Genomic DNA, 18,285 nt, shown 5'->3' with positions numbered 1-18,285 from the left:
CAATAATTTATCAATAGACCACTCATTTGGAAAAAAAAAAAAAGGGCGAATCTTGGGTGAACACATGCAGAAATAGATGTGGCAGCGATTTGTAAGGACTGGGTATGTGAGATTCGCCCAGCGCCCGGCCGACTCCGCTCCGATCACACTGAGCAGAAGAGCATCAGCCTGAAAATAAAAATCCTAAAAAGGAGGCGTGGTTGCATCACTCTCGCTCCCCCTCCTCTCGCATCCATTGGCTGCTCCTCCCCTGGCCTAGCCCATTCTCCCCGCGCTCTGACCAATGAGGGGGCCCCTGTCAGTCAGTCCTCCCGTGTAGCCCCCAGCCTGGCAGTGCCGAGCGTGGCTCTCGCCTGGGAAGATCAGCTGGTGCCGGCTCTGGGATCATGGGAGCTCCGGACTTCACATGGCATGTCTATCTGCTCTTCAGCCTCCTCTGCAGGTGCAACTTCACAGGAGGCAGCGGGCTGCCAGGTAAGAGACGGCTTCACCAATCCCATCCTGACCCAAACCCAAACTTTCCCAAGTACACCGATCCTCCATCAGTCCCTGCACAGTCCAGGGTGACAACTCCAGGGCTGAGTGAGACGTGCCCTGTTATAAAGGATGATCATACATTGCATTGCAAGGTATACTGATCATATATTACATCTTAAGAACATTGCATTCAGATATATGATGTCTATATGTTACAACAAAAATAATTTTTTTTGTATAATGTAAAACTTGACGACTTTTCATTGCATCATATGATGATCATTTATTACATCAGAGTATATAATGATCATGATACCATGGACAAGTGCAGCGTAAAGACCTGCAGGTGATATGGATGTTGTATAGCAATGTACTGAATTATGATGTGAATCATTAATTTTTTTAATCATATATTGCATTACCATGTCACAATAACTGCAGCTCGGTCTATGATTGCATTGAGATTAAAATGTGTAGTCAGATCATTGATTGCATTGTAAGGCAATACTATATTGCATTGTGGTGTATCATCACCATATTTTGCATTATAAAGCCTACAGGAAATACACAGCCGTATATATTGCACGTAGGGTACCATTTCTGAGGACACTGGCCCGATGTAAAGTAAATGTGATTAATCTGAATATATATCACATGCAAATGTATTTTACAGTATGGTAATTTGGCTGTACGGCTCTGCACTTATGTGTAGTCCTTTGTACTGTGCTTCAAAAGCAGCTTTAGGCGACACTGTTAAAAAGTTTTGCTAAGTTGCATTAGAGCTATAGATGCATGATTATATCAATGTGGATTTTGCATCATCATCATCCCATTCTGCATCTAACATCCTCAGGCTCAGATTTTAATTGATACTGTAAGTCGGCTACGACTACACCAATGCTGAACTCAGTTGGAGTATTATGGGGCATTAGGTTGTGCCTTTAAGAACTATTTATTGCCTCTGGCCAAATCTAGAATTTCCTTTCTCTAAATCTAAGTCGTCACGACGGAATAGCCACAACGTCACATTCCCGGTCCTGTGATACATACTAGCTGGGTCATGTGATCATTTTTATTACATTTTTAGGTGTAAATTGCACTGCCATTGGCTTTTTAACGTCTACACCTGCAAGCATGTTACGTAAAACCAAAATAAGTGTCTTTGTCGAATGGAAGAGATTTTTAAGTCACCAGTTTCCTGTAATCTGCTAATTGTAATTGCTCTTGAAAAAAAAAAGGATAATATAATTATATTTGTTTAAGAAATCTGTGTCATGTCGAGGACGAGATGCTGTTCCTTTTATTCAACATAAAGTCTACAGTGGTCTGTCATCTATTTAGCTTTTTTTTTTTTTTTTAGACTGAGCCCCAGATGTTTGTGTAGCATTAAATTGTTCGAGAATCAATTAAAACTGCGTTTCCAGAAAGACAAATATAAGTATTGACATAAGGGGCATCAATCAGCAGCCTTGGGGCACTATATTTATTCCTGTCTTTCAGTGGGAGAGGGGACAAGCCAGGTTTCACGCTGAGCCGGTCTATTCTTCAGTGGGCTGCTCTGGTCATCCATTGTAAATCTTCTCAATGTAACACAACTATTTCATTTTGGAAGGAGCTTAAAGGCGGCTCGTTCCCAAGAAAAGAAGCGACTTGCTAAATAAATAAATGAATGTCTCCCGGATCTGTCAAAAGTCTGGATCGTTGTACTAAATTTGCCCCCGGTTGTCGCCATTTTGAATAATTATCTGCAACGGAGCAGCGACCGTGACGATTTTTTGCTGTGGATTTAACCAAAGGGTGCCGATGACCGCGTGAAATTTTAAACAATTTTTACATAGTTTGGATCCGCTCTGCAACATTGTGACCTCGCTTCCCACACCGCAGAAATATAGCCAGAAAACACATGTTGGAGATTACCGGCCCCCGTTTTTCCAAAAAGGGGTTAATTGGTCCCCCTCGATCGACTGTGTCGCACTGTTTCCTAATTCTCCGCAGGCTGGAAGGACCTTGCCAAAACATTGCCATTTCCTATAATCGCTTAATGATATTTTTCTTTCACAGACCCGGCCTCAAGCTGTGACAAACCCCCTTTATTTCACCTGTGCCCGACGTCCGCCATCTGTTTTCGATCGTCAAAATAGTTAAACCGCTGCAAACAAATTAAGGTTGCCCTCCTTAACGCTCTGCTGGCCGGCCCCTGGAAAGGGAAGGCGGATAGGGTTTTGTTTTTTTTTTAATCAGTTTGGCTCTTTGTGGTTTAGTCTTACAAGATTCTTTTTTTTTTTTCCTCTTTTATTATTTGCAGACAGTGACGAGTGCGCGGAGGGGACCGATGACTGTCACATCGATGCGATCTGTCAGAATACCCCGAAATCCTACAAATGCATCTGCAAGCCGGGATACAAGGGAGAGGGCAAACAATGTGAAGGTAGGGATAAAGGGAATTGGGCTGCTCTTCCTATTTGTTTGCACTGCTAAATCTTTGTAAATAGCGGAATTCCTGAAACGATTAATGCAGATTTACAGCTGCTTGCCCTCAAGTCTTGGTGTTTATTGGCCGAGAACCCCTGCTGGGTCTGTTAATTGTTCTGAAGTTGAGATACTTCTTGCAAGAGTAGCAGACTGATTCTTGCTGTGTCCGTGGGTATATATGTGTGTGTCTTCCCATAACAGTATAGGGCAAGCGTGCCAAATTCACAAGAAACCAGCTTCTAAAAAGAGAACAGATGATGCATCACATCGGCCGAGAGCTACCCTTATTGAATGATACTTAAAGGAGATGTAAACCCTGAATGGTGGATGTTTTCTTTGCACTATATATCATCAACAATTGCCATTTTTTTTAATATCCGATCCTGTTTTCAACTTTTCTCTTTTTTTCATCTTTCCCACCTTGGTGCTGCTGATCTCTGTTGGCTCCTTTCAGCCACTTCTTGTCTATTTGCAGCCATATCCTGTCTCCAGCATCAGCTGCACATCACTTATTATTATTATTTATATAGCGCCAATAATTTACGCAGTGCTTCACATACTGTGGAGGGAATTTATAAAAACTGGAGCAGGCAGAATCTGGAGCAGTTGCCCATGGCAACCAATCAGCATCTCTCTTCAGTTTTGTCAGGTAAGATTTGAAAATGAGACAGAGAAGCTGATTGGTTGCAGTGCAAATCTGCTCCAGTTTTGATAAATTCCACCGTGTATGTTATCCGTTCCACCCCTTAAAGGGTTAGTCTAAGGCAAAGCTGAACAAATCCCAGGTACTACGGTAGGTAGCCAATGCACCTTTAAAAATTACAACTGGACCCGAACTTTTGAGGCTTTCCCTAGTTGTTGATTATTATTATTATTCAGGATTTATATAGCGCCAACGGTTTGCACAACGCTTTACCAAATAGGGGGGAGACCGTACAGTTGCAATACAATTTCAGTACAATAGAGTTAGGAGGACCCTGCTCGTGAGAGCTTACAATCTGGAGCTGGCTCCTGGATTGGACAGATTGGCTCCTGAACTCTATGTACATTTGTTCACCCTTGCTCTAAGGACCCCATCTTGTTCGCAATATGTACACACATACAAGTTGGACCTGTGTCTTTGTTCAACCTATGTAGTATGTAACTATCTTGCATTCATACTAAGGTTGATTTGGGTAGGAGTTAATTTTTGTTTGTTTTTAACTTTCTTTGCTCCAGTGTTGGTGGCCCACTTCTTTGCACTGCCACGTGTAGTAAGTGTGTGGACATTAATGATGTATGGAGGCTTGCTGCAAACTCACCAGAGTTTGCCCAAGCAGTCACAAAACTGTGACTGACACACCACCTCTCGGCCCAATCCATTGTGGCCAGGGCATGGGGGGGGGGGGGGGGTGTCAGTCAGTTTTGTGTGGGCTTGGCTGAAATCTTACAAACTGGGTTTGCACCAAGCCCCCCGCACATCCCTATTGGACATCACTCCCTGGTTCCTTTTGTGGCCAGTGTGTGTGTGTGTGTGTGTGGGGGGGAGGGCCTGCAGTTCTTGATTGCAGTGGACAGCGGACAAGGGACCCTTGTCCGATGTATGAGAGCAGCAGTCCCTCTGCAGAGGTTGGACATTCTCTCCCCTCTGCAGAGTCAGATCTAGAGCTCACCAATCAGCAGGCAGTGTGAACTTTACTGATTGGAGAGCTCTAGCTCTGAATCAGATGGGGGCATTGTGGGATTACTGCAGAGATACTTCTGCTTTAATAAAGAGAGTGAGGTCCTTCTCGGCTACATGAGTCTTGGAACATGCTTATTAATGCAGAGAGTGGGGTGAACAGAGAATTGTCCTCATCGGTCTGCTGCTGCTCGTTCACTGTCCTCCCAGAACAATGGAGAGAATACACCACAGTAGTCTTTACCTGAAAATGATTTCATCCAGCTGACTAACCTGTGTAAATCTCAGGACTGGATGGACAGAAATACACCTCCTTTTGCAGGTACACTGCCCCCCTGATGAGTATTTAATCTGTGTTTTATAGCTGTTTGCCTGAAGTTCAGCTTTAAGGAAGAGTTGATGTCTTCTTTTGACTGTATATTGGCTTCTTTTTATCCTCAGCACAGCAGTGCTCATATGGGGAAAGGAGGGCCAGTAATGTGAACCAATCAGGGCTCAGACGTCTGTTGCTGGTCTAACATATAACATTTAGAAATTGGGTATTGTATTTCTAATAAAAAGAATCTCCTATAGGAGGAACAAAACAAGGAACATTCTTTGTCCACCCTCCTCCAGCCTTTCCCTCGCCACTCTGTCCACCATCGCCATCATGCTTCTCTGGTGTCCACCCTCTTCCACCATTGGGCTGCCACTGACAATGTAGTTCCGGCATCTGCATGCTGCAGTTTTATCATCCTGACACCCAGCTACATTCTCAGCATTTTACAGAGAGAAATTGGTGGGAACGTGACCTATCCAGGCTATGGCACATGCCCTGGGCGCCACTTGAAAGCCAATCCACAGAAACGGCTGACTTTTTGTCTTTTCCCCACTCCTCTCCCATAAACATCTCCCCTCTCAGCTCTTGGCAACTGGGGTACGCTCCGCCCAAGATCCTGGCAACCAGTCATGTCAAGAATGGCAAGAGTTTACCCATCTGCAAGAGGTACACTGTCACTGAGCATAGTGGAGGTTCCTTCCGGGCATTATAATATTATTTATTATTCTCTGGATATTATTATTATTTATTATTATGATCATCTAGATATTATTTATCATCGGATTATTATTTTTTATTATTACTATCCAGATATTATTTCATGCATTTCTAAGTGCTCCATACGCCGTCTAATTTTGTTATTTTAAGGCCAACTGCAGGCAAACCTATTTTTCTAGTTTGGTTTAGAGTGGGGAAGAGCTCTGTCGTGATTTTATTCTGAGGAAAAAAGTAAAACATTTTACAACTGTCATCAGGCTAGGAACAATAGGAAAATCTCCCCAATGGAAACACCTATTCCATTAACAGCTGTCAAAGGGGAGATTGCAATTCACTTCCTGTTGTACCTTCAGGACTGGAAAATCTCCCCAATGGGGACATAGACATGACAACTTGACAAATATTCTTACTCTTCTCCTCTCTGTCCAATGTCCTAATGTTTTTGTTTTTTTTGTCTAGTGTTCTGGTCATAAACGGATATATGTGTGTGTGTGTGTGTGTGTGTGTGTGTGTGTGTATATGAAATGTTCCTGCTTCCAAATGTTGCTTAATGGTGATCATAATCTCAGTCACTGTTTAGATTCTCTGGCTCTAGAGCCAGGAGATGAAGCTGGGGAAACCGACCTCTGCTTCATCAGCTTCTTTGGGGTCCCTAGGTGACAATAGGGTTCTGAAAGACCCCTTATGTCTCCATAAAGAGGACCTGTCACACCCTATTGGCTATTACATTGGGGGCTCGTGGGCCCCCTATGTGATAGCAATAAAGTTAGTGGGGAAGAGAGAAAAGTGTTTAAAAAAAAAAATAAGGTAACTTGTAAAAAAATATTTCCCCCCTCCCCTCATGCACGCACATACATACGCAAACACGCGTCAGTGTGCCTACGTGCAAAAACGTGTTACATATTGCCGTTAACGTCGAGTGAGAACAATAATTGTACAGCCATTAATCACTGTTGTCACTAAACTGATGAGCAGTAAAAGCTTTTAAATTTGTCCCCTATGGTAAATTTTAGTGTTTTTGTTTGTTTTTTGCCGCTTCACAGGTGAATGCAATTTTAACTTGACAAGTTTGTTATCTATCTACATAATGTGACCCCGTCTTTTATATTTTACCAAAAAATTGGGTATTATATTCTGTTTCTGTGCACTAATTTTCATTTTTAGTGTATTTTAGCACCAAAATACTTGTTTGATAAACCTTTGCGCAAATACCGTGCAACATTGAAAAAAATTTCAACTAGCATTTTTTTATTCAACAGGGCCTCTGCTTTCAGAAAATATATATTGTTTGGGGGTCTGAAGCTGTTTTCTAGCCAGAAATTCTGATTTTATCATGTGTGTGTAAATAGTAAGAAATTGGCAGCAGGTGGTTAAAGTGCACAATAAAGACGTGTTCGAACCTCATCCTCTCTACTGGTCCCGGTAACCACTGTCACTGTTATACAAAATGATGAGAAATACAATATTTTATAGTCATCACCAGTGAGGGTTAATCTTCCAACCTGTGTCCCCTCTGGAAGCTTCCCCTCTGTTCCTGTTCTGGTGACAATTTCATTTATATTGGAATTCAAGTCATGAGGACAAATACAGTGTGATTCTCGCCTCCATCGTTGCCCATCTTCATTCTCTTGAGCCAACTTTGCTCTTCAAGAGGGAGAAGACAAGCGGTGAGGACTGCAGGACAGGTAAGTATTGAAACCCATTTTCAGACCCGACAAAAATGACAAAGGCATAAATAATTGTGAAGGGTGTAGGGAAGTGGAGTGCTTAAAGTTGTATTAAATTGTTGACTCAATTTGCTGGGGTATCTGGATTGCGGGTCAATGCATCCAAATCATTGGCTCTTAATATCCCCCAGGAATTGTGGTCTCGGTTGTCGGAACATTTTGATTTTACCTGGTCCACGGAGGCTTTGCAATATCTAGGGATTAAACTTACACCTGTCTTTTTACAACTATATAAGAAAAACTATATACCCCTGTTTCACCAACTCCGGGAGGATATGTCTCGATGGAACTCCTGTAATTTGTCATGGCTGGGTTGCATTCATGCACTCAAAATGACGCTGCTCCCCAAGATCCTATATTACTTTCGAGCTCTACCCATAGCTATACAAGATCCTATATTACTTTCGGGCTCTACCCATAGCTATACATAAGCCAGATCTTTTGAAATTTCAATCTTTAATTATTAAATTTGCTTGGCATGGAAAACATCCTAGACTCTCGAAAAATGTACTGCACCGTTCTAAACGGACAGGGGGTTTGGGTGTTCCCAATCTCTTGCAATACTACAAGGCAGCGCGGGTGGCTCAGCTTTCCTCTGTGTATGACCAGGTATATACACCAGATTGGATCCTAATGGAATCTCTCTCTGCCTCGGGTATACCAATTGATGCCTTGAAATGGATGTCCCTGAGGCAGAGGCCGGCCATTATGGCCCCGACCTTGTCTTGTTCTATGATGGTATGGGACTCATTCCGAAGGGGAGGTGGGCTGGTGTTGCCTCACACTCCTGTGGCTCCCGTCTTCCACAATCCTAATTTCCCCCCATGGGGATCACCTGGAGCGTTCCATTGGTGGCAAGACAAAGGTCTGTACCGCATAGCGCAATTCTTTAAAGGTCGCAAGCCACTTACTTTGACCTACTGTCGGGAGGTCTTGCACATGCCATCTTCGGAATACTTTCACTACAGACAATTGTTACACTTTTTAGGTTCTTTGAAAACACCTAATGTGATGTCTCCCTTTTAAAGCAACCTACGAACATTGGTGTCTTGGAGTCGGGGGCCAGAGGGGGGGAGTTTCGCTCTGCAATTGTATGCTATACTGATTGTGCATCATGTGCTATTTTATTGTTTTATTCTACCTTGGAAAATTAATAAAATACTTTGAAAGGTAAAGTTGTATTAAAGTCCAAATGTTTTTAACGTTTTCAAATACTGATTAAATCATTTTACATTGGATGCTGCGACTTCAAGTTTTAATTTCATGCAGAATCAGCTGGTCCCCCGAGTACTGGTCCTGACTTCCTGTGTTAAGGTGCCCATACTTACGACCATCGCAAGACTTTTGTCTTGCGATGGTCGTAAACTTGTTAAAAGCTTGTACGATCTGCCCATCTTGTACGGGCAGATCGTACTTGCGATCATCGAAAAGCGCGCCCCGGTTTCCGATGACCGCAGTGAGGGGCGGGCTTCCGATCACTGCAAACGGGCAGTGTGCGCGTGCGCACACTGGCCCGTTCGGCAGTTGTCGAACAAGCAGGCCACTAACCCGCTGAGAATCGTATGATTCTCGGCGGGTTTTCAAGCCTGCTTGTTCGACGAAAGAGGTGCGACCGTACAGTAGAAACGGTCGCACGCCTTCCATACACTGTACGATTATCGTACGATCGCGGGATTTCCTGCGATTCTTGTACGAAAAACGTACAGTGTATGGGCACCTATAGAGTGACTCCTTTCTCAAGCAGAGTGCTATGCAGACCAATGGCAAAGCGCCATTGGTTATCGATTATAATCGATTATGTCGATTAGTTGTTGCAGCCCTAGTCCAAGCTGTCCAATCAAAAAAAATACAGTGACGACATCGCGACATCGATCTCGATGCCTCACCAGCGATGAGCAAGGACCCTTCCTCCTCCCCACACAGCTTGGTTACTGAGTTGGGGTCGGGGCTTCAGTGGGACAGGGCGGAGTTATGGCGGTCTAGGGGATGCCTCACCCAGCACAGAAGGCACAGCACGTCACTGACAAACACAGACACAACAAGGCAAGACACACCTTTTCTTCCCACCCCTCCCTTCATGCTCCCTTCTTCTTTCTTTTCCAAGCTAGTCGATGGATGGCTGCTAGAGACTGTTATGTCTCTTGTGATCTTGTACTGGACAGGAAATTGAGGGGAGGTGAGTTGAGCGAGTTGGAGCCAGTGGTTTGAAACCTTGATGACTAAGTGTCTTGGCAAAAATGTACAGAAATGCTTTGCTGGCAATGTAGATTTGTTTGGATTCATTATTAAAAAAAGTTTGAGAGTTTAATAGTACTTTAAATGTATGAAGCTCAGCCTTTTTTTTAATGCCAGATTTTCTTTAACCATTCCCTACTCCTATGGAGAGCTAAAAAAAAAAGGCTTTAGATATTCTTAACTAAAGAAGTGTTATTAGTAGGCAGCAGCCTTTATAATGGTCTGACAACAAGTTCTGTTTTTTAGCTGGAGTTCCACTTCCAAAGACACACTAACTGATGAACCATTTCCAACGTTTCTTCTATAATGAAGAGGCCTCATTTGTCTGACCGCTTTGTACATATTCATGACGCTCTGCAAATGAATTCTACACTTACTGAACAAGCTTGGCTGAAGACCTTTCGCAGTTCAGCAGCCATCTCAGCCTCTTTTATACTATCCACATCAAAGCCTTCCCTAAGCCCCAAACTCCTCTTGTTTAAGAAGACGGACTTCTGTTTTATGGTAGACCTTGCCATAAATCTGTGTCACTTTAATCCCAGCAATTTTTCTTCCTCCACCGCCTGCTTTGGCTCAGTTTGCAGCAAGGTTAGAATAAATTGAACAAATATTCCCCCCCCCCCTTTTCTTTTGTATGTCTTTTGCTTCAGTATTTTTTCGGCTTTCCCCATTACATTTGTTTTTTAAAAATTATACTTTTTCTTGTTTTTATTGCAGAACAAAATGTTAAAAAAACAACTGAAACCCATCAGGGCCCATCATGAATGTTCTGTATGCTACCAATGGTAATATTGTATAACCTATACCACATTTCTAGCAAATTAATCACACACTTTTCCTTACTTTTCTGTATTTTCTTCCTCTGCTCTTTTTATTTATTTATTTATTTTATGTATTTAATTTAAAAAAAATCAACTTTTTTGTTTTTCTGATTGTAGGACCAGTCTGTTTAGACATATTCCGCACATTCCAGCAAGCGTACCCTTTAGGTTAAGTAAATTGAACTCTGAGGTCCCTAATGAGGTGATCTATTCCACATGGGGGAAATATCTTTGTGCAATGAGCAATAAACAATGTCTACAGTTTTTTCCCCTGGCTGTTTGGTGTACAGGATGGATTGACTGCCGGTTTGATTTACTATCCCCAGTCTATTATTTTTGACACAAAATCCTGGCTTGGAATGGCAGGGTTGATGTGGAGATGTGGAGAGTGCCTATCTATTTAAGGGATTTCAGATGACATGTTGAACAGTAGGAGCACTGCAATTAAACTTAGTAATAGTATGTGCCTATAAATACAGAGGCATTTAAGAGGATGTATTTTTATTTTTTTAGACACTTCAAACAGTAGGATAGTTACAGCAATACTTTTTTGTGTAGCAATAAATATGATAAATTGCTACTTGGTCTAGGGTATATTTTTCTGAATGGCTCGAAGTTGCAAGTGAAATCTTTTCAGTATCCGTAAGCGTACAGTTGGCAAGATAGAGAATACCTGGCCTGCACTTCCACATAGCTCAGCATGCCAGCAAGAGGGCTGTTTGTCAAATAAATTAACTATCCTCTTAATAAACATTTGTCTTTTTTGCATGCTTCTCCATGCTATTGATCTACTCTTCCCTCTTTCAGCCACATCCCAGATAGCAAGCAATTGAGCCGCAAGTTTGAAAATGACTTGCTAAAGTATTGCAGACTTGCCAAGCTTCACAATTTTGTTGCACAATGACAGCAAGTCTGCATTGCAAGTCTCCAGACCAACGTGCTTTGCAAAAGTGCTGTACACTTGCAGAGCTCTTGCTAAGACCTGCAGGGCTCTTGCTGTAGACTTGCCAAGCAAATTTGCTACAAATTCAAAAAGTGTCAACTAGAACTTGTGCTGCAAGTGTTCTGCAAGTCTACAACTTGCCAGGGAATGTGTGCAGCAAGTTAACAAGAATTACAATTTAAACCTGCCATAAGTTTGTGGCAAGTTATCCTTGCTATCTGGGTTCCTGTCCACATGCACGCACTCCAGTATCGCTGCACATCAATGCCCTGGACCAGCTTCTTGATTGTTATGCCAGTGGACCATATCAATGTATGTGTTGGCATGATTCAACTGGCATGACTAATGTGATAGGGTGACTTTTTAGTAACACAACTGGGAGAAAGTTGTCACTCCATAACAGGAAGTGCCTGAATGAGGACTTTAAAATAAAAGGACATCTCTTCACTTAGTTGTCTTAGCACATAGCTATCCCAATGGGAGTAAAAGGAGAGTAAAATGTACTATTTCCAATACTTAAAAAAAAATATATGGTGCACACTGTTGCATGTGCATGTTATCTGTGTGTGCAGGGGGGTTTATTTATTTTTGTATTTTTTATTACATTTGTTTTCTTTTACTGTTGGGGTGGGGGTCTTTGGGGAAATATCAGACCCCTGACATTTGCCTTTTGAAATGGAAAAGAAATTGAGGACACAGAGTCCTCCATCTCTTTTTCTGCAGCCTCTGTTCTGCCCCATAGAAATTCATGAATCAACAGGAAGTGATGTAAAGCACTTCCTGTTTATTCATAACTAGGGACACATAGTACTATTGTCCCTAGTTCCTTACAAACACTGGAGTGATCCCACACTGGTGGGGGAGAGCAGCGGGGATACGAGGAGAAACATGGAGCGGCTCCAGGAGGGAAGGAGAAACTGACAGATGCGGGGGAGGGGGGGTTGGATGGACGACATCCGGAATTTTTGTTAGCTTAACGGCTTATCAGCTAAAATGACCATGAACTTTTAGCAGAAGTGTAAAAGCCACTGACGTATGGCATACTGACATGGCCAGCTGCAAGTGGTTGTGTTCCGCCGTATGCCATACGTCTGTGGCAGCGAAAGGGTTAAACAAATATTAATGAATACAGAGCTGTATTCATTTGTGTCTTTCTTCTTTTTTTTTTTTTTTTTTTTTTTTTTAATATTTGCCTCCTGTTTAGCTTTAACTCTGTTACTCTGCCTTAAGGCAATATAGACTACGATCCGTTCCTCCTTCAAATATATCGATAGACATTGTTGGCTCTTCCTTCGTATGTGTCATCTAGCAAGTGTGTGCGAGTTACATAAAATTTTACTGGACTAAGAAATTAACTTGAGGTCTCCATAACCCTTTTGTATCTACTTTGTGAGAGTTCATTACAACTCTGTGAGAGATGTTTAGTCACAGCTGGAGGTCTGGTTAAAGAGTACCTGTCACCTAAAAAACAGGTGACGTACACTAGTGAGGGCTCGCATGCACAAACATTGCTTGCATTGTGCTAGGAATATATTTTGGTTGCCCCACCAGTCCCAAAAAGTCACAGCATGCAGCTGCTGCAAACATAACGCATGTTTCCATGGTGCTTAGTGATGTAAGCTTTTAGCTAAGTCATCATTGGGCTATTCTGCTCAATATCTCAGCCTTGGATCATCATAGGAGTATAGGAAGACACGAGGAACATGGACTGGGCTCTGCCTTATTTATGTCCATGAGGGTATTACAGGAAGGTCGTGCTAAAGGTGATATGACATGAAGTATTATGGTGACTTGTGTGTTAAAGGAGAACTATGAGGTGAGTGCTTTTCACTCACCTCATAGTTCTAGCCGACCTGTGACAATGAGACTGTCACAGGTCGGCTCAGTAGATCGGGAGGTGAGCGAACACATACCGGGTTCGCTCGCCTCTCGATCCTGTCACGGCTCTCTGCCGTGACAGGGGGAGGGGCTGGATTCCCCTCTCCCTGCTCCGATCTGCCAGCGCTGACTGGCGGAACGGACGGGGGAGGGGGCGGGTACAGCTGGCTCTGCCTCTAGATAGGCAGAGCCAGCTGTCACTCACGCAGCTGGGCGGATCCCGTCATCTAAGTCGGGATCCGCTCCGGCTGCGGCATCTCAGTATACCGCGAGCTGTAGCTGGCGGTATACTGAGCTTAGGGTAACGGGAGGATGCTAGTTTGTGTCCTCCCGTTACCCTAAGGAGAACTATGGGGAAAAACACTGACCCCATAGTTCTCCTTTAAAGAACCCTAATGTCACCTTTCTACTCCCTTGATACTGATCAAGCACAGATCATGCTTGATCAGCTTCTTCCCCGACCTCTGTGGCCAGGGAATGACCTGAGGTGCGCATTGACGGAACGCTAAGCTGTGAACGGGGACTGAAACCAGAATTGACAAATTGTTGCTTCTGGTTTCATTCACAGTGTAGAACATCAATGAATGGATGTTTGCTGGTCTGTCTCCTATCTTGCCAATAACACCCGGGGACGCAGACCAAGCGGACAGTCGGCATTGGGGGGCTTAACACAGTCCCGGCTGCTATAGAAGTATTGCAATAAAAAAATGCCATTGGGATTTAAAAACCAAAAAAAACTCATTCAGGGCCCGTTCACACCAAAATCATAAGGACCCGTTGACTTGCGATTTGTACCTTTTTAGATTTCCTTGCGATCTATTTTTCAACGGATGCTAATGCAAGGACACCAAGAAATTAATGGATGTGAATGGGACCAGTTCGCACCACTGTGCTGCATTTATTTTGAGCACAACATAACCCAACAGAACAGAGCGGTGTGAACTGATCCTATTCACACCCATTCATTTTTTGGGTTTCCTTCCGTTGGCATCTATTGATAAATGGATCACAATGGATCTGGTGTGAGGGCTTGTTCACACCAGTTAGTGTGTTCCAGCACGGTTAGCTGCTGGAACACACTGTATCACATACTAAACTCCCCCCTGCATTCTGGCATGTGGCTATATGTCCCCGCAGCCACGCCCCCCCTCTGCCCGTAGTGCGATCGCCCGCACCAGAACGGACAACTTTTCGGAGGGTGGTGGAGACTGCCGCCTGTGTGAATACAGCCGTACACCAAGGCTGAATATAAAGGGGGAATTTAACAAAAGAAAAGTCAGTTTTGTGGTGTAAATATTTTCCGTGCACCAAATTACCAATGTTCTAAAGGTGCCCATACACCTTACAACCATCGCAAGACTTTTGTCTTGCGATGGTTGTAAGCTAAATAAAAGCTTATACGATCTTCCCATCTTGGACAGGCAGATTGTACTTGAGATCATCGCAAGCCCGCCCCCCTGAGGGGCTGGCTTCCAATGACGGCAATGAGGGGCGGGCTTCCGATGACTGCAAACGGGCAGTGTGCGCGTGCGCACACCGGCCCGTTTGGCAGTTGTCGAACAAGCAGGCCACTAACCCGCCGAGAATCGTCCGATTCTCGGCGGCTTTTCAAGCCTGCTTGTTCGACGGAAGATGTGCGACCGTACATTAGAAACAGTTGCACGCCTTCCATACACTTTGCGATTATCGTATGATCGCGGGATTTCCAGCGATTATCGTACGATAATTGTACAGTGTATGGGCACCTTAAGACTAATTCTATGTGGTGTTGCCCCAGCCCTGCCAGACCACATTAAAAGTGCCAAGCGATAGCAAGTACTATAGCTTCTACAGTATAAATGTATGATCATGCACACCAATCTAATAAAACATTTGCACCAATGTTCTAATTTAAAATGTACACCATTACCATAGAGGTGTAAATACTGAGGAGGGCCGACAGCGATGGCAGCAAGGAGAGCAGAGGGGGATGTGTTTGGACGACCAGCAAGATGCAGCAACCTAGAAAGTATAATAATAATTTAGGATGAACACTCTCAAATCTGGCTCACACCACCATGTGACAAATTACAGAATTAGCGTTAGCTAAGCATAAAGAAACTGTTGCGTTTTTTCATTGTGCGCCAATCTGTTGTTAATCCCTCCCAAAGTGTGTATCTTGCCAAAACTCCTCTGGAAACCTCTGCAAAGTGAGGGGACGTCCACTCTTAGTTGATTTACCCTCACTTCCTGTTTAGCTGACAACTCACTTTCTGTTACTGTGGTTCCCCAGCAGAGTTGCCTACAGCCATTGAAACCCAACGGAAGTGGTTGACATGATGCCCCATGCTGAGAATACAATGGTCCTTTAACCAGTTGACATCCGCGGTGTTAAACCCCCTTCCCATCCAGGCCATTTTTCAGTATTCAGCGCTGCGGTACTTTGACTGACATTTATTCCGTCATGCAGCGCTGTACTGAAATGAATTTTATACCCTTTTTTGGGGACAGATAGAGCTTTCTTTTGGTGGTATTTATTCACCACTGGGGGTTTTATTTTTTTACTATATTAAGGAAAAATTACCGAAATTTAAAAAAAAAAACAGTTTCCCCTATATTAAATGATAAAACATTTATTATTACCCAATTTTTTGGTAAAATATAAAAGATGGGGTCACGTCGGGTAAAAAGACACTAAACATGTCAAGCCTTAAAATTGCGTGCGCGCGCGAAACCTCAAAAAACGATAATACCCAAAATTGGCCCTAGGCGACGCTTTAAAAGCTGTTACCGCTCATCAGTTTAGTGTTATCAGTGATTGATGGCCCTAAAATGATTGCTCTCACTGCGACGTTCGCGGCGATATGTAACATGTGTAGCGCAATTGTAATTTTTGCGCGCTGGGGCACCGGACGCGTATTTACGTTTATAGGCGCGTAAACGTGGGGGTGGGGGAGTTAAACATTTTGGGGGGGTTTTTTCCCCTTTTTTTATATGTGGCTTTTATTTTATTTTATTTTTTTATGTGTTACTTTTCTTTTTTTTTATTTATATTTTTTTTTTTGCACTTATTGTTATTGCTATTATATAGGGGGATAACAACCCCCTATATAATAGCAAAGGCACACTGACAGGTCCTCTTTATGGAGATATTAGGGGTCTCTAGGACCCCTAATATCACCTGTGGACCCCAAAAGAAGCTGATGAGCTTCCGGGGAAACCGGAAGCGCCGACCGTGCGCGGGGGGGCGGGATTGCCGCGAACGAGCACATATAGGCGATCGGCGGGCTATGGACGCTGATCGCCTATATGTGAAACACCCGGTAACGGGTGTGTTTAATCGTCGGGTCTTTTCTGCCCGTGCGTACCCGCTAGGGGGCACGCGCGAGCAGAAAAAAATTGCCGTCTGGAGACGGCAACCCGCAGATGTAGCAGTGCCGTCCGTACGTTTTTTTACTACGGGCGGACGGCAAGAGGTTAAAGAGGAACTTTGCCCACTAATGTATTGTCTCCCAAAACAGTTACTTCTAAGGTATGCCAACTGTCACAGTTGCCAGTAGAGATTAGACTGGGCTTGGTGTGAACCTGGGTTGCCTGAGTTTACTCAAGCCCAGTGAAAACTGTGACAGCGCTCCGCTGCTCCCCACCCAATCAGTGGCGGCGGGGGAATTCCACGCCCCTTTGTGACATATAGCTGTAGGGAATGCGGTGCCCGGCAACTGATTGGGTTGGGAGAAGGGGGTGGCAGTCAGAATTTTGAGCAGGCTTGGGCAAACATGATTTGTACCAAGCACAGCCTCATGTCTAGTTTCCAGTGTGGTTATTTTAGGTCTCAACCAAACTTTCACACCCTCAAATGGCTGGTGCCGTAGCTGATCACATGTGCAACATCATGGCAATGCAAACAGAGGCAAATATGGCACCTTCCTTGGCTGCAAGGCATAGTACAGGGGTGGGCAAGCCCCAGAAACTACAAATCCAATCATGCATCTGTCGCTGGGAGCCATGCCTGTGGCTGTGAGAATCTTGCGATGCCTTACAGCTGGAGGGCCAGAGTTTGACTACCCCAAGGATAGGAAGTTGTAGTTCTGCTTTGAGCAGAATTAATGGAAGCAACTTTCAGTGGTTCTGAAGGGAGAAGGGGAGGTATCCTGTAGTCCTAACACACTTCCTGTTCCAGGGTGGCACGGCTCCTTCTCCAAAGATACAGTATGGTGTTATCAACCACAACATGAAGTGTGGCACTGGTAGGCTTTGTAGGTGGAAATAAAGCCAGAAAAAATGACCACATCCAAGGAAAGGTAAGCTGCAATGTGTTGCATGTGGTTCTTGGGTTCAGTAACAGTTTGAGTCTGGTTGCTACCAGCAAAAGCTTTTGCTCTGCTTTTTATTTACAAGCAAAACAAAAAGCGTTTTGAGGACTGGTCACCTGACTCCGGCTTTCCCCAGGATGGAATATCTCCAGTATACAAATTCAGGGAATGTGGTTCTGAAATGTCTGCTGTCGCTCTTTAAATAGCTTATTTTTGTTTGCGATGGCGAATCCGTTGGACAGGGGGGCCTTCTCTGTACAAACAGAAAAGTTGGCGGGTCATTGGCAGGCTTTCATAATGTTCTATGTGAGGCTCGGCTTGAACTTAAACCATTTCGTTGAAATGTTTCTGAAAGAGGTTGCAGTGGTGTTACCCTGTGAAATTAGCAACTGCTGCCCTAGCAACGGACAGGTCGCCGGGTCAATGATTGCCTGTAAGCAAGGCAAAAAGAATCCTACACCTTCAGCGCCGCGTGACTTTAGTACAGTGCGTCATTTTTACTCTTTTACTATTTATTCCTTGCGTTTTTTGCATGTGTCATTTTTTTTATTTCTCATTTTAATTATTGTTGTTTTTATTATTGTTCAGATGTTTTATATTATCTGGTTGTTACATTGCTTGATCCTGTTTATGATGGCTGTACATACCGTGTTTCCCCGAAAATAAGACACTGTCTTATAATTTTTTTGCCCCCAAAAACCACACTAGGTCTTATTTTCAGGGGATGTTTTTTTTTTTTTTTTT

The 18,285-nt window shown here is 43.6% G+C and overlaps 1 protein-coding gene across 1 annotated transcript in view; it reads left to right on the top strand.

Moving 5' to 3' along the window:
• The first annotated feature begins 386 nt into the window (after window positions 1-386).
• SCUBE1 (signal peptide, CUB domain and EGF like domain containing 1) overlaps window positions 387-18,285 on the top strand; it is a 233,039-nt gene continuing 215,140 nt past the window's right edge. Inside the window, exons 1-2 of the mRNA XM_018553435.1 lie at window positions 387-474; window positions 2,783-2,905. Coding sequence (XP_018408937.1) covers window positions 387-474; window positions 2,783-2,905 — 211 coding nt within the window. The remainder of the gene's footprint in view (window positions 475-2,782; window positions 2,906-18,285) is intronic.

This window comes from Nanorana parkeri, unplaced genomic scaffold (assembly GCF_000935625.1).
Source record: "Nanorana parkeri isolate BGI_ZX_2015 unplaced genomic scaffold, ASM93562v1 scaffold120, whole genome shotgun sequence".
NCBI classification, from domain to species: domain Eukaryota; kingdom Metazoa; phylum Chordata; class Amphibia; order Anura; family Dicroglossidae; genus Nanorana; species Nanorana parkeri.
The sequence above is the reverse complement of the archived record's forward strand: the minus strand, read 5'-3'. Positions and strand labels throughout refer to the sequence as shown.